The 24,978-nt window shown below is 34.3% G+C and overlaps 1 protein-coding gene across 2 annotated transcripts in view; it reads left to right on the forward strand.

Annotated features, from left to right (window-relative positions):
• Positions 1-24,978, forward strand: part of LOC129748701 (uncharacterized) — a 58,231-nt gene that overhangs the window by 17,548 nt on the left and 15,705 nt on the right. For both annotated transcript variants that reach the window (XM_055743384.1, XM_055743385.1), the window contains exons 2-3: positions 21,333-21,847; positions 21,912-22,078. In XM_055743384.1, coding sequence (XP_055599359.1) covers positions 21,333-21,847; positions 21,912-22,078 — 682 coding nt within the window. The remainder of the gene's footprint in view (positions 1-21,332; positions 21,848-21,911; positions 22,079-24,978) is intronic.

A 24,978-nucleotide genomic window follows, 5' to 3' on the forward strand; every position in this document is an offset into this window, starting at 1 on the left:
CCCTTAGAATCCAGCCAAGAGCTTTCTCCTTCGCCCGTAGTTTTCATCGAAATTATGATGGCGACGGAAATCACGCCTCCCTCCTTGTATGCAAAATCTTCTACCGGTGCCGGATGCCGTCAATGGAACCTTCCGTTGTTGGCCACACCACCTCTACCGAACCCATTCAAATGTTGGCAAAGTGGCTGCTCATTGTTTGAGGCCCTCCGGATTAAATTAATTAGTCCAGCTGACTTGACTGACTGGCTGGGGGCTAGCGTGTGCCATTTTTGTCTATACTAAATAAGCCGGCATTCCGTCAGCTTGGTACTCAGCCATGGTTCCGTCTTTGCTGTTTTGACTCGGCAAGTGTTTTTTGTTTTTTTCATTTCAACCCAGGACGAGATACTATCAGCGGGATATCACGCAATAAAAGTTCAATGATTCTGAGTAACCCACCGACAGTGCAGAAAAGGACTTTTCTCAATGATAACTGAACAAGAGATATAAAAAAATCAATAATGATTGACACGTGTTACATATAGTTCGAAACAAGTCTCCTTCTCGGAAAATTCCCACAAAGTTCTGTTGATTTTCATTAAAGATAAACTTACTATGAGCCCGGCGAAATGGTCAATCATCCATCACAGCAGAGTGACTGAAATTGATACTTTCCTCCGAAAACTTCCAATCATTCCCCGTGCAACCCTGCTGTTTGCTTGCCAGTTCGGACGAAACGCGACTGGATAAAGTTTTCAATCGGCTAGCCAAATAGTATAATGAAGTCATAGGTTCTTTGCCGAGCCCACCACATGCAGGCAAAGAAAAAATGCTTTTTCATTCATCCTCCTGAGCATGGGGACCCCCTTCCTGAGCATGGAGGTGGGGTGCATCGGAAGATTCAGTAATAGCTAGAGGTGTCGCAAAATCCTTCAAAATTGGGAAATCTTATTCTGATTCAGATTTCTAGATTTTTTTTAAATTTAATCATAAAAGAAAAAGGAAAATGTGCAATGCTCACCCGAAAAAAAAAAATTGAGAATGTACCGAATTTACTAAATTTAGGGGCATAACGATGATAGTTTGCGGTTGAACATTTTCTGGCTTCTATTCTTGATATTTCTTGATATTGACAACCAATTTGCTCTAATCTGGACGAAATTTCCAATCCAATATGTTAAATCCTGAGAGCTAAAGGGCTATAATTGTATAAATCTTTTCTATTTCGGAACACACGCTTCAAAGATTCTGTTTATAGGTGTCCCATACGTTTTTAAGCATAGCATAGCATAGTATTGGGTGACTACACACATCTTGCATTAGCTGATACACAAAGAACAACTCAATTATCAAAACAGACACAAGATGCCAAAACGAGTATCTGGATTCAATATGCGTTCCATCGGTCAATCGCTGTTCGTGGCAAAAATTCTTCGGAACGGAATTGACTGCTCCTGGCTACTTTCTAGCTGTAATATTTATGCGCCAGAACGAACTCTACGAAATAGAAACTGGTTATCTCTGGAACCGAGAAGTACACGTTATGGCAGCAACGACCCTCTCCGTTCAGCAAAAATATGCTTCTTAAGTTATTAGGTATACTATCTTTGACTTTAATGTATCCACTTTAACATTTCGACGCCGTATTGAATCTGAATTAAGTAATCAACTACGAAATAAAGTAGAACTATCATGTTTTGTACAACTAATATTAAGATGATCATTAAGACACCATTGTCAGATGATTTTATTTTAAATAAATAAATAAATAAAAGTGTTGGCTTTAAAAATGACTTCACCAGCAACGACCACAACACGACCACATTTTTATATCGGGAAATACGCTTGAAAATCAATCGAAAAATTTAGCATTGCGTAAGCCAAAATCCGATCACACCGATAGCCATTTTTCATTTCTTTCAAGCACTTTTTCTCGCGTAAGCTTTCATTACGTCGTATGAAACAAAAAGTAAACAAAAGTTTGATTACGAAAAAATACAAATACTGACATAAACTAGTCAATAATTTCTTTCCATTTGAAATATTTGTAGCCGGGACAACATATTCTATATGTGAGATACAAATTTTAAAGTTGTTTTGATAAATTTTGCAGCAGTTTTCTGTGAACTAAGGTGAAAGCAAAAAACGAGATATCTCATTCGGTCCTCAGTATCCTAATTTAAACATAAGTTGAATTCAATTGAAAAAACTGCATTAGAAAGTTTGTTTGTGCCTTAATAACAAAAATTCAAAACTAAGATTTTTCATCAGATACTAACTGTTTTCCCAACATCGATACATGATCGGGATAGGGGAACATGCCCTATTATGCGCCACCTAAGCGAATCGCTGATTTTCTGTGTATTCCACGTACACATTGTGTTAAAACTGGGTGTAATCGTTGAAGAAAAGTGTTTTCTACAAATTCCTATGATTTTTCATTACTCAAATTGCTATAGTTTCTTCAAAAACATGATTTTTAAAAACGATATTCAAAGCCACAGAACGAAACTGTGTTGCGAATACGCGCCGCTGTGTATTCAATACGCGCCTAGCAGCCGAACACACCCGAGAGCAGCCGAAGACCGAAAACACACCAATACATATAGACACTTTTACTGAAAAGAAAATCAAAATGAACTAATAGAAATTTAACAAAAAATGAAAAATAGATTTTTTGGGCTGAATTAACGCTCAAAATATGGTTTTGAACTGTTTGTTCATTTTCAATGGAAATTGGCCTTTTTGAATAATTAATGCTATTTTCAGCCTACTACGATTGGCGCGTTATAAAGAGCGCATGGGCCGTGATAGAACATACCCATGAAAAGCATACCTTAGCGAGTTCAGTATGATTTTTAAGCATAAAATCATAATTTAGATTCTCCTCTATCGATGTATCAGAAAATATTGTCTTATTCGTTTTTCTCTGCTTGGTGACACCTTATTAAAAGTGTTTTAAAATTTAGATCGAAATGAAGAAAAACCTAAATTGTGAAATTATCACGACACAGGGGCATTTTAAGGAAAAATTCATACTTGCCATGACCAATCACAGCATTTAGAACAAATTTGTAATATTTTGCTGGCTTAAAACGTGTCAGATTCTTCAAAACAAGAGTGGCGCGTATTAGCCACATGGGGCGTTATATGAACTTTTCCCCTACTTGCCCCGTTTCAATTGTTTTTGAATAACCTTATTTCACATCCAAACTGTTCCTCGATATCAAAGTAGGGGAAAAGTTCATATAACGCCCCATGTGGCTAATACGCGCCACTATTGTTTTGAAGAATCTGACACATTTTAAGCCTGCAAAATATTAGGGGAAAAGTTCATATAACGCCCCATGTGGCTAATACGCGCCACCTTTGTTTTGAAGAATCTGAAACATTTTAAGCCTGCAAAATATTACCAATTTGTTCTAAATGCTTTGATTGGTCATGGCAAGTATGAATTTTTCCTTAAAATGCCCCTGTGTCATAATAATTTCACAATTTAGGTTTTTTGTCATTTTGATCTAAATTTTAAAACACTTTCAATAAGGTGTCACCAAGCAGAGAAAAACGAATAAGACAATATTTTCTGACTCATCGATAGAGGAGAATGTAAACTATGATTTTATGCTAAAAAATCATACTGAACTCGCAAAGGTATGCTTTTTATGGGTATGTTCTATCACGGCCCATGCGCTCGTAATAATGCGCCAATCGTAGTAGGCTGAAAATAGCATTAATTTTTCAAAAAGGCCAATTTTCATTGAAAATGAACAAAAAGTCTAAAACCATATTTTGAGCGTTAATTCAGCCCAAAAAAATCTACTTTTCAATTTTTTCAAAATTTTGATTAGTCCATTTTGATTTTCTTTTCAGTCAAAGTGTCTGTAAGTATTGGTGTGTTTTTGGTCTTCGGCTGCTTTCGGGTGTGTTCGGCTGCTAGGCGCATATTGAATACACAGCGGCGCGTATTTGCAACACAGTTTTGTTCTGTGGCTTTGGATATGGTTTTTTAAAATCAAGTTTTTGAAGCAACTATAGCAATTTCAGTAATAAAATATCATAGGCATTTGTAGAAAACACTTTTCTTCGACGATTGCACCCAGTTTCAACACAATTTGTACGTGGAATACATAGAATATCAGCGATTCGCTTAGGTGGCGCATAATAGGGCATGTTCCCCTACCAATTTGTTTCAAATGCTGTGATTGGTCATGGCAAGTATGAATTTTTCCTTAAAATGCCCCTGTGTCGTGATAATTTCACAATTTAGGTTTTTCTTCATTTCGATCTAAATTTTAAAACACTTTTAATAAGGTGTCACCAAGCGGAGAAAAACGAATAAGACAATATTTTCTGACACATCGATAGAGGAGAATCTAAATTATGATTTTATGCTAAAAAATCATACTGAACTCGCTAAGGTATGCTTTTCATGGGTATGTTCTATCACGGCCCATGCGCTCTTTATAACGCGCCAATCGTAGTAGGCTGAAAATAGCATTAATTTTTCAAAAAGGCCAATTTTCATTGAAAATGAACAAAAAGTCTAAAACCATATTTTGAGCGTTAATTCAGCCCAAAAAATCTATTTTTCATTTTTTGTTAAATTTCTATTAGTCCATTTTGATTTTCTTTTCAGTCAAAGTGTCTGTAAGTATTGGTGTGTTTTCGGACTTCGGCTGCTCTCGGGTGTGTTCGGCTGCTAGGCGCGTATTGAATACACAGCGGCGCGTATTCGCAACACAGTTTTGTTCTGTGGCTTTGAATATGGTTTTTAAAAATCATGTTTTTGAAGAAACTATAGCAATTAGAGTAATGAAAAATCATAGGAATTTGTAGAAAACAGTTTTCTTCAACGATTACACCCATTTTTAACACAATTTGTACGTGGAATACATAGAATATGAGCGATTCGCTTAGGTGGCGCATAATAGGGCATGTTCCCCTATATTGATTTTGATTTGAAATTCTTTTATTTGAAGGGTGTAGTATAATGAATGGTTGAATTTGATCATTTTGACCACTCTATTGTGTTGTGAGCCTACTCGGTTGAATAATTCAACTAAACTAAACAGTGACAACAGTTATTGGCGATTTGCAGCTCGGAATCACACTCAGAGAGCGCTGCGATCAAAAGGATGATATTATGGATAGAAACGTCAAGCTACATAGTATTTTTTCAAAACAAAGAAGAAAATTGTAGAATTTCGGTGTTCAAAGGTTAATAATTCAAGTTTAAATTTAAGAATAGGGTAAGAAAAAGTGAACTACGCAATCGTGTATACTTTTAAAACCCGTGTTTGAGCTTATATTCATTAATTTTCAGTTGGCGAAAAACTCTGTGCAATAACGTGGAAAGCCTGCCAGGAATCAGAATCTTTCCAGTTTAGATCACAAGGATTTTCTTAGGACTGGTAATAAAGCACTCATGAATTGATAATCTTCAACATTTGTCAGTTTTAAAAACAAAATTAACATGTTTTTGATTTATTTCTAGATCCATGCCGAGTCTTGAAGAAGTATTCTCAGCAAAATATATTTAAAACATTCATAAAAAAGCGTAAATAAGGTTGCTTCCCCAAAACCTTAAGGCATTTGGCGAAACGAGTGCTTAAAATTATCGTTTACCGATACCATGGTGCACCGCAGATTGAATGCCGATTCGTGAACCAAGACAGCTAGTTATGTATTCAAAATGTGGAGTGATTTTTTATAGAAAAACTTCGAGCAAATTTAGAAATCCAGATTGAATACCAAAATTATAAAAAATAGCGCCAAATCCAAAAAAGAGAATTATGAAAAAGATGAAAATTTTCGAGAAAATGCTCAAAGTTTCTATCTTTATATTAAAAACTCTGAATAATAACATTTTCACTCATAAATTAAAAATATTAAGCTAAGCAATTTAAGAACATCGAAAAGACAATCGTAGAGAAAATAAAAAGCCTCTTACTGAAATGTTGTTCCGTTTATCTGAACTTAAACTTTTCTTTGTACCTCTCCAGTGCTTTCAGCAAAGTTTTCAGCAAAAGTTAATTTGAACATAACTAGAGAAAAAGTTTCAACTTAAGAACATCAGTGTAATGATTTTTTGAAAATTCTACTTCAAATTCTAAACAGTAGACCTATTTTGAAATCAAGATGAATTGACCGAACATAATCTCTTACGTAGTCGAAGAAATTATTCAAAACCGTTATCTATCGAAACAGCTTCTATATAATTCAATCTGAAAAATTAAAAGTTGAATTTTGTAGGAATAAACATGAAAAAATCTATTTTTGCATGCAAAAAGCATTGAAATAAGTTAATAACTGATTTTCTTACAAGATCCTGTCATTTAAATTATCTGAAATTTGGCAGTTTTAAAGAAAACTTCAATTTTGAAAACAATTTATATTCACTGCCATGTTAAAAAACAGCTATCATCACCCTTTTGTTAGTACCATAAGTGAAAATCAGTTGGTGCTGCATGTCAAAAAGTTTTGCTGCAAATCGCCTATAATAAAATCGATTGCACAAAAACTGAAAGTGATTTTAACATAAAAATTACTCCAATGTATAGAAACAGATGTCTGCTCATGTGTATACAGTTTTTGTACACATATTCGATGTAATATTTGATTAAATCAGTATTCAGCTTTACATAAAATTAATGAAAAATCGATAAAATAATTCAAAAACTACTTAGCTTCGATCCCATATGCTGTGAAAACATTCGGACACCTGAGAAATCGGTTGAAAACCACAAACACATTTTTTTTGTCCGTTTGTTTTCGATACATCTTGAGAACACTTGTAAGTGATTAACTGTTTCCCTATCTGCCATAATCTTGAAGTTAGCTTCTCCGGAAAGCTATTCCTGCCCAATTTCATTCCAAACAAACCGGTAAATTTGGATGCACAATTCAATTCTTTTATTGTTAAAACGTACTTTTTTGACATTTTTCTCTGTTTTGAATTTCGCTGATGAGAAAAATGCGCCCGTCATCACCGCCACAAAGCCTATTCCTCCATTTTGCTGATCACAGTCGTTAACGTCTAGATTCTTCAAACTGCCAATTTCAAGGCAAGCTCACTTTTCTACACAATCTTTTCCGGGCACCACCCATTCATTGTTCATCTGAACCTCTCCATTTAACAAAACTTCGGATGTATTTACAATGATTGTTTTTTTATTTGCGAACTCGTTGCAGAACTCGAGTTTACGTTAAACTCTTAAAATCAACACGCATCTCAGCAACCAAGAAATGGATTTTCACGAATTCGTCCCGAGCGAACTTTTTGCTTCTTTTCCTTGGAACAAATGAAACCCCAAATACACCACGGCACCACGATCGCCTTTCCCAAATCCTAGTTTTAACTGACACTTTTCAGGACACTCTCTTATCGAATTTTATAACCGACTTTGATGAACCTTCCCGCGTCTATTCAATTTCTTATCACCGTTCTGATATCTCTTAATAACCACCAATTAACTTCTGCGACACACCTCTAGACTAAAAACACAACCGTTTACGAGCTAGGACCAAACGGACACATTTTCCTAAATTCTGCTTTTATGTATTTATGTATGTATGGTTCCCCCATCGGTAGCAAGGTCCTGCCTATGTCTGTGTGGCTTGGCCTTCGAATTGCTTCTAGGGCTTCCACGGCCGATGGTTCGTCGAAGAAAGGCATCCAACCCTCAGAAACCTACAATGGTTGGCAACCCACTCCGCTTGCAATGGTTTCTTCGGATTATCCCCAGATGCATTAATTCTATAAATATATGAAATGATTTGGTGATAGTAAGGAAAATTACAAAATAAAATAGTAATATATAAAATAATGATGAATGAAATATTGTGATAAACGAATATAATATATACATAATATAATTAAAATATGTAAACTATATTTTTGTTAAATATTTTCAAAAGGATACAGATCTGAAACGGTAAAAATTTCGTTAGGGTTTTAAGAGGCATAGTACTATTTGACTGTATGATGTAGAAAGAGTAATCAAACATATAAGTAAACACAACTACCCAAGTTTATTTAGTAAAGTTTAAACCTTGCTAATGATTTATTTTTTACATGACATTTTCCTAAATCTGCTTTTACCGCATTAAATCCGGTTTCTTCGACCGATTTAAACCTGTTCTCATTTAAACAACTTTACCGGACACTCCTCCTCACATTAAGCGCGTTTCCTCCAGAACTCGAATTTTGCTAAGCAACAAAATTGAATTCATTACGCACTTACGCAGCCACCCGGTTGGCAACTATTTTTATTAAATTGTACTTATTTCGCCGGGGATTCACGGATCATTCGTTAGACACTCATACATTTCATTCACGCCATCACTTCAAAACACTTTTTTTTACATATTCTAATCTATTTTACGATGTACATATTTGACATATTTCGAAATTTTTCGAGGACGGACAGAAAAACGCGTGCGATTGACAAAAGGCATCGCCTACTCCTCCTCAAAAATTAACTTCAAAATACAGCAAAAACTACACCAAAACTGTTGGTACAAACTTTTCCAAAGATAAACATTTACTAAGGAAAATCAACCTGCTGCTTCTAAACACTTTGATTTCATCAGGAAAGGTGTTTGTTTGTGAGCCTTCGGAAAAATAGATATTTCAAGATTTTGCAATTACATTTTTACTTACATTAGAAATTTTCAAAAACAAACCAAATTTTTCCCAATTTGAAACTCTACTTTTAGGTTTTTAAACGTAGGCAAAAGTTTTAAGATATTTTAACTTTAGACTTATTTATTGATGATTATGTGGAAAAATTCATGTTGATCAAAGTTTCCCCGGTGATCAAAAACATCAAATATGACAAAAACAAAATAAAAAAAACAGTGCTATATGCGTTCAAAACATGATTTAAAAAAAACTAAAAGTAGTCGAAAATTGACTAAAAATTGCGCAATGGTAGTAATAATAACAGTTTTTTTTTTGTATTGACAAGTGCTCAGTGTTGACAGTGCATATCATTAAAACAAGAGCTGATTTTTCTCAACTATTGTTGAGAAAAATCAGCTCTTGTTTTAATGATATGGCGAGTGGAAATTTTGAAATCTATGGATTTTGATTAAAATCGATCATTGATAACTGATAAACCCACAAATCTACATGAAAAACAAAAACTGATTTTGAATCTTTTTATAATCCTCCATTCAATCAAGGATTCAGATTTTTTCTAGATATTATAGGTTCCGATATATACATATATAAATCTACAATTTTTAGAAATTTTAATAGATAACATTACAACTATTCTTGACACCGTTGCCGAAAGTCTTCGAGTATTTCATATTGAAGATTTGAATTCATTTAGAAACTTTGTTGAAGACTGCAAAACGATTGGATTTTAAGAAATATCTAAGATTCAATTTGCGTTAAAATTTGTTAACAATTTCGTCGAATTACCGTATTCTGCAAAATTGGGAAACACAAACAATAAAAAAAAACTTCTATAACTTTTCTGAGAAATAAAAATTACTCGCAATCTTCGGGGAAGTTAATCATTGAATTAAAACCTTCAATATCTAAATATTTATTTGTAATGTTCTACAGTTTTACCAAAAAAGTTCAAATTGATGAAATGATTTTTCCCTATTTTTTTAAAGCTATTTCGACATCAGCTGCTAGAAAAAAACACTAATTGCATATTTAGAATCAGCGCCCCAAATTAGTCTAAATCAGTTCTCAAGTTCTTTGCACATCGGAAAAATGTAAATTTTCTTTGTGTTATTTTAGAAATTTATTATTTATTTTAATAGGATATTGACAATTTTGGCCAAACACTCTTCATTAAGCGCAGGTTTATGTTCATGATTGATTGAAACTAAAAATTGTTTAGCTACTCATATAAAAAAAATTAAATATGATTTTTAGCTATCTGCATACGTAACATATGTTCTCTTTTATTTTGCAAATAAATTGAAATGCAGTAATTGTTTTAAAACAAAACCATGCATTGAAGAGTTAGAATTTTTTTTTCGAATCGGTAAAATATAATACTTTCAAAGAAATCTTGAAGTAAGCTTCATTCACAAATTAAATCTTTATTAGTTTTCAAAGTACAAGTTTAAACAATACATGTCTACTACTAAGTAGTAAAAATAATTAAAATCTATAATACTTAAGGCTCCATACGTCTTTCAGTGATGTCAGAAAATTATATCGACTTTTTCTATTGAACTTCTCAAAAAATGGAATTGCAGTTTTAAAATTATTTTCGACTCATCCAACGACATATAATCCAAATTAGCGGTTATAGCCAACATGTAACTAAATTTTCGAATTCATACGCAAAATTCTTCCAAGTTCAGTTTTTAATATAGGCACTTAAAAATTCTGTTTTCCTGGGTTATTTATTATTTTGAAAGCGACTTTAAGCCATTGGCTGTGGAAAGAGGATATTTTCCTTAAACGTTGTATGATTTTTCTTTTATCCAAATTGTGGAACATTGAACAACTAGCAATTTAAGTACTACTCACAGCACCAAATTTATTTTTTATGCAAGCTTCCTCAATTCGTACTGTTGACTTGCCGTATCATGAGTGATAACCAACGATACCTTCACATTGAAATTGGTACAAATTTCGGATTTTTAGATTCTTATCTCCATACTTCTTTGATTAATCGAAAACTCTTCGAAAAAAAAAAGCAAAATTTCGTAAAGTAAAAACCTTCAAGCATGTTTTCTCGAATGAAGGTATCAGCAATCTCCTAGCTAGTCAAACGAAAAGCTTCTCGTGTTTAAAAATTGTTTTGCACCTCCTGTTAGAATAAAATCACAAACAACATTTACCATGTTCAAAGACCGCGCAGTATCTAAATGTGATTGAGTCCAAAATCAGAAGGAAGTCGCACGATATGTGTCCCAATGAGGTTTTTGTCATAGATAGATTTAAATTTTTATAGATTCATTCTGTTTGAAACTGATAAAATCTATGAAATTTCTACAGAAAACGAATGTTAAATTTGAAGAAAAAAATATTGGACTATCGAAAAATCTTTGAACAAATCTTATCTTTATCGTTAAAAATTGAAATCATCTGTGATTATATGATTATTCATGCATTGATTATCCACCCTGACTCTCAGGTCTTGATTTTCAGTTTAAGTCGTTTAAGTTTATCAGAACTGCATTCGTGAACTGAAAACACCCAAAACGAAATCCACTTGGAACATCCCTAGTGTTGGAAAACAGCATGTAGTTGCAAAATTGGTTCCACCATCAGGTGTTGGTTATTCATGCACAGGCGGACACATTTTTTTTTTTGCTCAAACCGATTTATATTTTTTTATTCTGCCCACCACATTTTTCCGTTCCCTGCGCTCCTTACTAGGGATCTCCAAGAACCTAGGCATCGAATTCTTAACGACAAGGAGCGGAACGTATGGAAATGAAGCTCTCAAGCTGTAATAGGCCCCTAGCATGGCATATCTTGGAGCAACTCGTTGCCCCTTTTAATAGTGGGTAACTGGATTTCCCCTTTGATGAACCCTCTGTGGGTGATTCCCGATATGTGTATGGTCAACAAGGCGGGCCGATTCAGTCCTGTCCTGTTGACCAACCGGGATGCAAACCTACTCAGCTTATTTATCAAGAAACTTCTCACAAATAGTTGTAACAAGATAGTGTTTAAAGCTTGACGGAACTCGGTAGAATGTGTTGTCTGTTCATCAAGGCTCACTACGTAATAATTCTGATTAAGGTAATAAGCCGGCGTGATGTACTTTCGACCCAATTCAAATTATAAATAATAAACACAGTGAGTAAGAATGCGAGTGTTGATCCTACCGCACCAACTCACCCAAACAAAAAAGGGTATTAATGAGAAATTAATATTCAATAACGCGGCATCGTTATCTATTTCGCGAATCGAAGCGTTGTTCTAAGGGCGCTTTCAGTTCGCTTCAGCAACTCAAACAAGACGCTCGGCTCATCTTTCACCCAACAGAAGACTCCTAGTGTGTGTTCGTTTGTGTCCGGATGTCACATCTTACGAAAATGTACACGATAAGACATTTGATTTTTCTGATATTGTACTGGGGCAGCATAATGCTTTCCACAGTTTATGTGGTCGCTCTTTCACCCCCGAGAAAACCTTTGCCAGTTATGCTGAATGCGGAAAGTGCAGTGAACTATCGAAATCACCAGATGAAAGCGCACTCCATTGCAGCTTGAGCCTCAGAGTTCGAACAACATTTGAGGAATAGTTGTTAGAAAAGTTTGTGTTCCATAGATCGTAAGGTGGTTTTCAATAAATTTTAATTGTTTGTTATTAATTTAGCAACGAGCCGAGTTTTTATTCACACAAGTGATAAACACATTTTTTTCTTTTTTTCAGTATTCAGAGCAAATGTAAATAATTGATTTTCCAAGATGATATAAGGAGTACGAGAAAAGCGGGCATCTTTTTTTAAATAATCTAATCAGGTTGAAATATCTCCAAATAGAGTAGGGGAGAATGGGAATACTTCATCCCCTTTTCTTATTTCGTGAAAACTGTGATATGTTTTAAGTTAAAGAAGACTTGATTACTTGATCCTTTACTTAAGGAGACTTGATCCCTCATTCAGAGTGCCGTGACCCTAGGCAAAAATCTAGCAAAATCCAAAGATAAAAAGTCTGTTGACAATTTTTTGCCATATTAGTTCTCATTTCACAGTTTGTAAGTATCAGATAAAGAGACTTCTAAAAATTTGTCTACTATCCTAGAGTTATTGCATACTTTAAGGCGCCATTTCCTAGCTTTTAGATAAATACAGTATTTTGAGTCTTTTTTAACAGATAATTACTGGATAAAGATTAGTTATTGGACAAATATTAGTAGGTTCATGATAACCAATGATCCCGATCCATTCAGAAGAAAATATATCTTTTTGGGATCAATTGAACCCATAACATTAATGTTTGTTATTTTTATTATATTTTTGGTAATTTTCCATCATTTTTAAGATAATTTTTTTTACCTTTTTTTTTATAAATTGTTTTGTTAGGCAACCTTAGTCATCCTGATTAAGCTGAAATTTTGCACAGGTCAGTTTTGTGGGTAGATTAGCCCGAATGTATAAAGTCCGTTTTCGAAATTCGGTGAAAAATTTTTGTTCCTACATCAATTGCCACCCTAATGTACACACATCTTATAATATAAAAATGGAGGCATGAATATGTGCGAACACTAGGCATAACTTTTGCAGGCTTCATCCGATTTGCATGCAATTTTTTTCGTTGAGTTAGTCTTCGCGAGAAGAAAAACACAACGGAGAGATAATTTCGAAAATGTTTTTGTGGAAATCGATAGTTAATTTTAAGTTTTTATTCGTATCTAATAAATGTTATGACTTATGGTAGCCAATTTCCATTTTTTTTTTCTCTACCCAGAGTAAAAAGGCGCCAAAGGCAATCAAGGCTTACTGATGCTCATCCATCTCCGTTTAGGAAATTTTGGCGCCCATTTTCATTGCCACTGTACTTTTCACGTGGCACCAATAAATGGATACTTGGATGTGATTGTTAATCTTCCTTATTTATAAGGTGAAAAAAACGCTTCTAGCCGCAAAGGAAGATACTGCCGAATAGTCATTTTTGCTTCAGGATCAAGGCAACTCCAACGTTTTTTAATCTGATTAACCCAAAACTTGCCCGATTGCCCGTATTTACCCGGGCATGTCCGGATATTTGATTCAAATTTTGCGAAAGATCCGGTCCGACCCGGTAGCCCGGAAAAACCTGAATTTAACCCGGCTTCATTCAATTTATTTGCAAAATCAAACAAAAATTTATAATTAATTTTTATGATTTTGGCGTATAAGAATGAGATTTTTAAGAAAATGATCATGAACGGTTTCACGAAGCTTAAAACACAATTCAACATTAGCTTATGTGGTTAGATAAAAAAATGATTCAGGTGTTTTTCTTCTGAATTTTAAGCAAATTTGGATTAAAATTTTTGAAATCAAATGCCGGATGTTGTGGGAAAAAATTTGGTAGCCTCTATTTACCTCGTTATGTTATTTTGTAAATTATACGGCCATATTAATGAATGTCACATTACTCAAGGAGAATAATAGTCAACGATATGACTACAAAATTTTCGATATACTCTTAATTGTTTTGATAACGATGAAATGTTTCATTGAAAAATCTTCTCTTCATATTTATGGTAACATCACAAGAAGGTTTTATTTAAATGTAATTAGTATAGGAAAACTAGAATACTGGCGTGAGCTTTCATTACGTCGTATGAAACATCTTAAGAATCAGATAAGGTACACCGGGGTAGATGGGGACGGGTTTTTGGTATATTCAACTTTTAAAAAACAATTGGGTCAATTTTGATAAAATCGCGCTCAATGTGATGCAGAACATGTTTTTCACAAATGCTGAAGAGATGGGTTTGATAGACGCAACGCGAAAAAAAGTTATCACGTTAACTGTTATGGACTGCTGGTTAGGGTGTCCCAAAATTGCATAACTTCTGGGAATCTGGGGGCTCACCCTCCAAATGGTAGATTAGGATGTGCAGAACAAACTTTTGTATAGAGCCGACTACAAAAAATCATGTTTAGAGGTTCCGCAAGCGCAATCTTTAAAAAAAGTCCACTTTCAAAAGATTTGATTTTAAATAAATTCTGGGTCCAAAAACTTTCATAAAACTTATATATTTTATTTTTTCTTAATTTTGTTTGAGTTAAAAACTACACGTAAAAAATACAGAATGAACCAAATTTGTATCAGAATGTAAAACTAGCAAGCTATTTTTAAGAAAACAAAATTTTTTGGTCCAAAAATTTGAATTCAACTGACCAAAATGTGTACCAAGCGTAGAATATTTTTGATACCAATGCCATTAAAAGATGCGGATTTTTGTGCACTTAAACTTTGCTGAACAAATATGCGGTTTGTATCAACGTGTGAACAGCTATTCACGATTTAATGCTTAACAAAAATCACAATTTAGGATATTTTTTATTTAATTTATCAAATTTGTCTTAATAAATACCTACTTTAAAATCAAAATACTTGCAAAAAAAAGACTTTGATGGTTTAAAGGAGTCATCAGAAAGCCATATGCCAAATTTGAGCAGAATCGGACAACAGGAAGGGGTTGCACTGAATCTTAAGTGTGAAAGGGATTCTGAGACATAGTGTTCTAAAGAAGCATAAAAAACTGGTTTTTTATCATACATTTTTGTCTTTACTAGTCGATTGTTTGATTATGAAGGTTTTATTAAAATTTCAATTAAGACTGACATTTCACTTGAAGACTGCAACTCGATTGGACTTAAAACAAAAAAGTTAGGGCTGTTACATCCAAGATTGTATTTTTGTGGCAAATTGTCGTTTAACACACAATGAGTACTTTTTACTCATTGCGTTTTACAGGACAATTTGTAACCAAAATACAATCTTTGAACAGCCATAACTTTTTTGTTTTAAGTCCAATCGAGTTGCAGTCTTCAAGTGAAATGTCAGTCTGAATTGAAATTTTAATAAAACCTTCATAATCAAACAATCGACTAGTAAAGACAAAAATGTATGATAAAAAAAACCAGTTTTTTATGCTTCTTTAGAACACTATGTCTCAGAATCCCTTTCACACTTAAGATTCAGTGCAACCCCTTCCTGTTGTCCGATTCTGCTCAAATTTTTTTTTCCGCTTTATGGGGTAAGTGGGGACGGTAGATTTTCCCTTTGATTTCTCAGGAAATTTTCAACAAATTTGTGTTTTTTTGGTTGAATACGTTACTTTATTGCTCGAACGGTCCGAAATTTTTTAAAAAGTTCATGGTACTATTAATAAGGAATCTTTCAATGATTATAGTGTGTAATTCGATATTATCGAAAATATATACTTATTTTAGAAATAACAAGTGCTTTTCCCAACTGAATGCTAAATAAAGCTAAATTGTATTGAATGAAGGAGAGAAAATTGAAAAAATGTTTAAACATCAAGTATGTATAAAGCCGTCCCCACTTACCCCAGGTAGGGTTTGGAGACAAAATTTTAGATTTTTGCAAGTAAACCCTTTTTCTCAATTTTTAACCGCCGTTTCTTTTCCTAACTGGTTGTTTCGAATGTAAGGATTGTTTCAATGTAGAGTTTTTCGTCAAGAGCCAGCTAGTTTACGAGAAATTTGCGATTGAAAACGATGCACGTCAACTCCACATCGTAGTTAAAAATAGAAAATTTATAAAAAGTCACCGTAAACATCCGCAATTGTCGGAACCGTATCTCTTTTACAGTTATTGGATAGATTACAAGTAAATTTAACATTCTGCATTAAAAGTTTGAAAAAATAGTTCACAGTATTGTTTTAATAGCCACCGTCCACACTTACCCCAGTGTATCTTATTTGACTCAATAATGATGATGATAAGGGAGATAAGGGCATAATGGCCACCTTTAGGAAAACGCTTTTTTAACCATAGCTATAACACTGATCACACTGACATGACACTTAGAACAAATATTCAACAATTTTCTGTCTAATTTATTTTGTCAGATTTCGTAGGTTCGCAATACCAATGGCAGGTGGCGAACCTGAAAAATGTGACAAAAAAGCCCTGTAGGAAAAATGTGCCTGTTTAGCCCGATTTTTTCGTAGAAATTGCCTGTTTTTTCTTTTTAAAGTTGGGTGGCATTTCCTTACTGGGATAGCATTTCTTCAAATCGATCGATGCGCACTCTGGAATCGATATTGCGTACTGTTGGAAAAATTATCCAGAAAACGAAATCGAGTGTCCAGTCAATATGGTCAGTGTCCTAACGGGCTGAAACTTGAAAAACTAGATGAAAACTTTAAAAAAAATTGCCAAAAGCTGAGAACTCCCCTGAGGAAGTATAAGCACCATTAATCAGGGCAGTTTTCTGCCAGGGAATCTAGCAGCGAATTCAACTCAATGAAGTCAGGTGAGCCGTAGATTCATCAAACAGAGCAATAACAAAATAATCTAGGTCTGTATGAAGAATATAAACAATTCACACACGCTCATTAGACTGGCCCAAATTTGTATTTCATGATTTTTGAAACATTTTTTTCAAAGCGGCACCCCCTAGTTTGGTGCCTTTTGGTCAAAAAATGACTTTCTGAAAGTTTCAGGTCATTTGGAAGAAGCACGAGCTGGCGCAAAGGACTTGAAATTTGTATGGAGATTTTCGACAAAATGTATGAAAAATCGACATACTTCCACTCTTTCTGTTCTAAAATTTGTTTCCAGTATGCTAGAAAACTCAGAATTTCAGGAATTGTAGTTCAAACAATGACAAACAAGTTTGTAGAAGATTGTGACGCTATACGAGTTGACTGTTATGAGTTATGTGCAATTGAATGTGTGATTTTTTTTCGCATTCCTTTGATATATCGTGAGCGGTGTATGGGTCACACTAACTTGATCGCATCGTCACACAATGAGAATAACAAATAAAAAGCTTGTGTCTTCGGCAAAGTTGCGGAAAAAGTTCTGACGAACATTATTGTGGGGTATTTAGACCTTCTTGTATTCACAAACCATTCTATCTTTTATTCTCATTGTGTGACAATGCGATCAAGTTAGTGTGACTATTAGCCCATACACCGTTCACGATATATCAAAGAAATGAGAAAAAAACACACACATTCAATTGCAAATAACTCATCCCAGTCAAATCGTATCGCATCACAATCTTCTACAAACTTGTTTGTCATTGTTTGAACTACAATTCCTGAAATTCTGAGCTTTCTAGCATATCTGAAAAATATTTTAGATCTCAAAGAGTGAAAGTATGTCGATTTTTCATACATTTTGCCGAAAATCTCCATACAAATTTAAAGTCCTTTGCGCCAGCTCGTGCTTCTGCCAAATGACCTGAAACTTTCAGAAAGTCATTTTTTCATCTAAAGGCACCAAACTAGGGGGTGCCGCGTGGAATATAAGGATTTTTTTCGTTATGGGCCAGTCTAACGCTCATACATTATGTTTCTGGTGCTTTGTTTGGCGGATGATGCTACTAGCCGTATAATATAACAATAAAAAAAATCGATCATGAATTGTGAATGGAAAAAAATCACCTCGAACAGAAATCGAACTCAAGTCTATTGATAACCTCTCCGACAAGGCTAAATCGTCGGATGTAAACTAGTCAAGTTGTGGCTCTATAAATCAATGTTAATTCACTGTTAGATTCTACGGTAGAAAATGCTCATTGTGCCTCGATCAGTGGTGCTCTATATGCCTCGAGTCAACAAATTTAAGTAGAAACGTGTTTTAAAATTGATAAAAGTGAAAAATCAAAAATTTTATGATGGTAAAAATTGAGAAACAATGTGTACATCATGTTGCAGCGCGTACATTATAGATCAAGGTTATTTTAAGATCATAAGAGCTTATTTCGTGATGCTAAAAAATTGTAACATTTTCGTTACTTGAGTACCTAGCTGATTTTTGTTATACAGTACCGTTCATAATTGTATAGAAATTGGAAGCACGTGCACTGTCACTTCGACTTTGAACTTCCATAACTTTTGACTCTGATGATATTTTTTGATCAAATTTTCTGCGTTAGGTAGATCAACTATCACACAATTATATCACAAAATTTGAGCTTTCTGGAGTTTGTGTGGCCTGAATTACAGTCATTCTACGAAAATCGGACTTTTTGGACTTTTCTCATTCAAATTGTAATATCTCAGAAACTACGCTACATTTTTTATTGAAATTTTGCAGAGTGATTGTTGAAATGTAAAGCTATCATGTCTTAAGTTTTTGGAAAGTTTTATCGATGGGTTAAAAAGTTACGGGAGGTACAATTTTTCAGGCATTAACTGAAAAATGCAATTTCTATAGAATTTTGGACGATTGTTTTCATAGGAAACTCCTATTTTATGTTTAACAACCAGTAAATCTATTTCAACCAAAAACTCAAAACAATATTGCGAGATTCTGATTTCAAAACACAAATAGATCTTTAATTTCATTTTTTCATTTCATCATTGCTTTTCCCACACATTTGTTGACTAATTTGTGGATGGAAACGATTATGTTCTCATGAATCGTCCAAAATTCTATAGAAATCGCATTTTTAGGTTTATGCCTGAAAAATTGTACCTCCCGTAACTTTTGATCCCATCGATAAATCTTTCCAAAAACTTCAGACATGTTTACTTTATATTTCAACAATCACTCTGCAAAATTTCAACAAAAAATGTAGTGTAGTTCGTGAGATATTGCAGTATGAATGAGAAAAGTTCAAAAAGTCCGATTTTCGTAGAATGACTGTATCTCAGGCCACACAAACTCCAGAAAGCTCAGAAATTTTGTGATATAATAGTGTGATAGTTGATCTATCTAACGCAGAAAATTTGATCAAAAAATGTCATCAGAGTCAAAAGTTATGGAAGTTCAAAGTCGAAGTGACAGTGCGCGTGCTTCCAATTTCTATACAATTATGAACGGTACTGTATATCTCTGTAAAAATGATAAGAAGATTCCTGTTTTTGTGAAAGATTAATGCTATAGGAAGTTCGAAACAAATCCTCATGCAAACTTATTTAAGAAAATACGCACTTATGTAGAAAAGAGAAATGCTTATTGTGCCCTGAGTGCTCGTTATGCCCTTATCTCCCCTAAATGATTTTGAAATCAAGATTACAAATGAAATCGGGCTATTTAATAAACGTTAAAAAATGTAATCAAATATTCCTTGAGCTTAAATCAAAGTCTCTAAAATTATTAAAAGACTGTGAAAACGCGTTCTTTGAATTTCAAAAGTGAATTCAAGAATGAAATAGAAATCACTTAATTATCTACTTAAATGGAGAGTTTTCAATGTCTTTTTGTAAAAAAAAGCTTTTTAACCATTTGATTTGAAGTTGCTGTGAATCATAATTCGATGAATATTGTTAATGTGCTAACTTCATTTGACCAGAACTTAAGCATTCGTGTTTTGATAAATATTGTGAAATGTAAATTGAAAAAAATATCATCTAATTAAGAGTAGATAATAAAATGCATTTCAGGTAACAGATATTGAAAAACAGAATGTCATTTGGAATTTGTTTATAATAAATATTAGCATAAAAAATCGCGAAATTTTATACCATGGAAGTGTTGTTTAGAAACATTGCAAATAGGGATGTGCCATATTCGCAAATGCAGTGAAGAATACTTCTAACATGATTTTGACGAAAAAAGAAACGCTGAAAATCAAGAAATAAAAATTAATAATTTTTTGCCTCTAGAGGAAGGCACCAGCATAAAAAATCCTTAGAATATAGATAGATATAGGTGTTGAAAAAGGTGCGAAAACTGGCGAAAAACAACGCATTATCCACGTCCAATATTATGGAAGCTAGAATAAACATTTTCCTCAATTAATTAGCCACTGTCTCTATTCACCCGACTTAGGGAGTGAATAGAAATAACTGTTGGAAGATTGATAGTAAAAATACTTACAACTTTCATTTTGATTGAGATCTGTGCTGCCGAAGTGACGTATTTGCCATTTAAAGCTTTCGCAAATATGAGCGTTTTTATATTTTTTCTCCATTTTTCGCTTCTCCGGGACTTTTAATAAAATGTGATCTGTATACAACATCACATTTCATGAAAATTCCCGAAAAGTAGAAAAGGGGGAACAAGAGAAAAACACTCTTATTGGCGAAAACTAAAAAATGACATATACGTCACTTCGTCTGGTTAAGCCCCACTCAATATAATTGGACAGAAATATTATGAAAATAGTTCGAAATCTGCTCCGATTTTGTCCCATTTTGCGGTTCCAATCCAATTTCATGGAAATAATTAATCATTGATCGTTATTTTTGTAAAATTTCAAAGGCTCGACGAAGTTTGCCGATCAGTTAGTTTTATGAGAATAGAAGTAAAATGGGTTGGACTCACCAGGTTAAAAAAAATGTATCTTCCACCTTCACTTCACGGACCAGAAGTTGAAAACTTCTCACTCAGCTGGACATCTTCTTGTCGATATTTCTGTTTAACATCGAATGTATAAGAAATGCTGATATATGCTACATTTGACATCACATCACCCATTAGTCATCACATGGCCATGCTGCTCGGCACAGAATTATGCTAGAAGATAGAAAAGAAAAAAAAACATGACATTAATTTAAGATCCATTATTCCGAACATCAGATTGGAGATTAAATGATATAAAATACTTGATACTGGAGTTGTTTGATAATCAAAAGGTTGAAATAGTGGCTCCAGAGAGTAGCCTTTATTTAACAACTTACTAACAGCTAAATTAAAAGCAAGACACACGTAAATTTGAAGTTGTTCAGAAAATTTAAAGCTAATGAATGATGATTTATGCTATTTTCATCTTACAGGTGATAGTAATCTGCTTCTTATCGATCATACCATGGCCCGGTCCGAGCGTCTTCAAAATATCCTGCTCTCGCGACAGTTCCCGAGTAGTGCGCAAGATCGTACAATCGAAATGGCTCCCGATACTGGAGAAGTACCAGGTCAAGCTACCGCTGGAGTGCCCATTTCATCCGCTGCGGGACATTTTTGGGCCCCAACAAGCAGCCAAAAAACAGCACCGTCCCAGCCAATGGACCTGCGGGTTCTGTGGTAAAAGTTTCTTCGAGGAGAAGCATCTGGACATGCACTTCGAGAATCGCCACAAGGGTAACATCAACATGGCAGAGGACGCAATCTGTCTGGCCGAGTACTGCGACATGATGCGGTGTGAGGTCCTGATTGCGAAGGACGCCACACTGTCGTTCGGGAACGATCCCAACATGATGTCGACCGACATCGAGGTGTGGAGCGAATCGACGGCCTACAGGACGGCTTTAACCCCTTCAGGTCCCAGAGATTTAGCGAAGGTGCCAGTAAGGTAGGCATTTTGCGAGAGAATTTTAACAGAAGCTATCGAGTTATCTATTTTATTTTTGTTTCAGAAAATCGTTTCTTCCAAAAATTCTACAAACAATAAAGAACGATATCCTAAACGAACGACCGTCACCTTCAGCCATCAGCACAAAGAGTGTTTCCAACTGTGAGGCGTCCGAACAGCCAAAGCACAGGGTTGGGAGTCTTCACCAGAGCAGCCGTAGAAGAAATAAAGGTAACGCAGAATATTACCAACAGTTTAGCTCAGGGGTGAGCAAATCGCGCCCGCGGGCAGCATGCGGCACTCGAGACATGTTTGTGCGGCCCGCGAAGCAAGTTTGAAATTTTTTTTTTTTTGTTTTTGTAATTATCATAAAATAGACGTCACAACTAACCGAAAAAAATGCAAAAGAAAACCAAAAAACAAAAATTCTTGTTGCAACAGTCCCATAATTATCCAGATTGTTGATCCAGATTTACAGAAATTCAAAAAAATTAGATTACACTTCTTCTGACATCATTGAACAAGGTCATTGAATATTGGATATTAAAATTTAAATTCATTCAACAACTTAGTTTTTCTCTCGAGGGATTCTAAGCGTCCTTATGGTTTTTTCATCCCGAAGTTAGTTGAAGACTGCGAAATGATTGGACTTACGGTTTGAAAGATATCAAAGATTTAATTTAGTTTTATTTTTCTATAAAACTGCCAAAATTCCTTTTTTTTGCAGGATTGAAAAAAAAATAACAAAATGAAAACTTACATAACTTTTTTCTCAGAATTCAAAATTACTCGCGGTCTCTGAGAAAATTGATCATTGAGTAAATAGGTATTTGTATTTTACAGTTTTGTCAAAAGAGTTCGCAAATTAAATAACATATTTTTTAACCTAGTTTTTAAAGTTATTTCGAAATCTAGTGCTGACAAAAAAAAAAATTTGGACTCAGCAATTCCGAATAAGTAAAAACCAATTTTGAGATTCCTTGCACCTCGGAAAATGAGAATTTTGTTGTCTTGTGTAATGCTTTTTTTCGGAAATTTCATGGGTAAATCAAGCACAACATTGATTAAATTAAATTCATTGAATTGAGTCATTTTACTTCAAAATTAGCTCCACATTACCAAGATTTGCATGGCTCAGCCTTAGAAAGCCCTTACCATAGGTATCTGAATTAAATTAAGAAAATTTATGAAATTTGTAGAAAAATTCTAGAATCAAAAATGTAAACTGTAATATTGACAAATCTGGTTTAAAATCTGTGAAATTATGAGTTTTTCATGAATTTGAAACCATGCTCACCATCTCAATGCATATGCAATGCAATGGATATGCTAAGGTTTCATACGAAACTTCAAATTATAAAAAAACCGTTGATAAGAAAAAGGAGGCTTTACGAAAAAAAATTAAATAAATTGTAAAGAAAACTTTTTCGAAAATGGGCACAGAAAAACATCGCTATGGTTAAGCTTCATGAAACTTTTCAATGGAAGTGATGACGAAAAATACCATCGCATCGGTGCGAACAAAAAAGGGGGTGTTTCAGAAAACGGTTAACATCTTTTTACGAACCTTCGAAAGACTTACGAAAGTTTTCGTTTTTAACAAGTTCGTCGCCACGCTCATTTTGACAGTTTTACTAGTCAGTCCCAAAAATTTTTCGGAGCGAGGAAGAAAAGAGGGAAAACTCCGAAATTTGTGTTGCTAAACTGAGCGGGTATCTGGTGTCAGAGGGCGTCACCCGTGTTTTTTTTAATAAATGAAAGGGAAGCAAATGATGTTTGCTTTTTGTAAAAATAGAATCTTTGCTAAACATTTCAAATCTTTAGAAAAATTCAAATTATTGAAAAATGATCCAGTTTCAGTGTAGAAACTAAAAAATACATAAAATTCTGCAAAATACCATTAACTTAATTTTATTTTTAATGCGGCCCACCGAAAGAATTTCATATTTACAGTGGCCCGTTGCTTCAAAAGGTTGCTCACCCCTGGTTTAGCTTAAGTTCGTTGTTTTTTCAAACTTCTAACTAAACATTGTCCACGTCGAATAACTCCGCAATTTTTTAAGCCGATTTAAAATAAATAGACAAGTTTTTTTCAGGATATTTTATACCATTGATTCCAAACCACCTTTAGAATACAACATCGATCAAATGACCATCCCCATTTGATACGCAAAAAGCACCTCTGCTCAAGGCTGATAAATTTCAGTCAATATCGTTTCATCTGACCAACGTCTAGTAGTCAATGTCATCGAAAGAATATCAATGTAGTCTACCAGTTGAATGACCAAGCTACAATGTCAGTCAGGCAGCAATGTCATTATTGAATGACATTTTTGCACTCCACCCGCATCACACGTACGATCGTCTTTCTATTTCATTTTCTGGCTGTGTTGGGAGAGATTTTACGTTATAAGTTGTACAACAGTTGAAAAAATGTAGTTGTTGGCTGTAAGAAGAAAAAAGTCATAGCAAGCATGATGTCGTTCATTCAACTTGGTCATGACATTGTATGCTTAAGTCGCTGACCAAAAATCATTATCGCATGACATAGACATGCTAAGCAGTATCAAAGTCGACTGATATTGGATGTCTGACACTGATATTTTGCAGCTCTGCCTCTGCTACGAGGCTTCTGCATAACATTGGCCAGCAATTCGACATTTATATGGTTATTTAAGCTCTTAGACTAGCTGAAAGTTCTTCAATATTTTTCGGTTTGCTGCCAAAATTTTACTTTTTAAATATGGCCTTCAGTTCCGCCCTATTGAGAAATACTGGGAAATCATGAAGAGGAGACTCAAGGCAAAGGGAAAGGTTGTCGAAGACATCAATCAGATGAATTCAATAACAAATAACTGAAATACAGACAATTGTTTTTTGTTTCAATTCTATCTGAAAGCAAGCTTTAGATGTGAAGCAATACAATTTCAGCGCATTCTTTTGATCTGTATTCACTCATATCTATCTAAAATGGCATTAAATGACATTTCAAAATTGTGTTTATCAATCAAAATCGGCTGAAAAAAGGCGAAGTTATTCGACGTTAAATTTGGATACACCCTGATGGCGCACCCTGTATGCTAGTTCTCAAATGATACAAACATATGTCTCTAGAACGCAAACGATTGATG

Source organism: Uranotaenia lowii, chromosome 2 (genome assembly GCF_029784155.1).
Source record: "Uranotaenia lowii strain MFRU-FL chromosome 2, ASM2978415v1, whole genome shotgun sequence".
NCBI classification, from domain to species: domain Eukaryota; kingdom Metazoa; phylum Arthropoda; class Insecta; order Diptera; family Culicidae; genus Uranotaenia; species Uranotaenia lowii.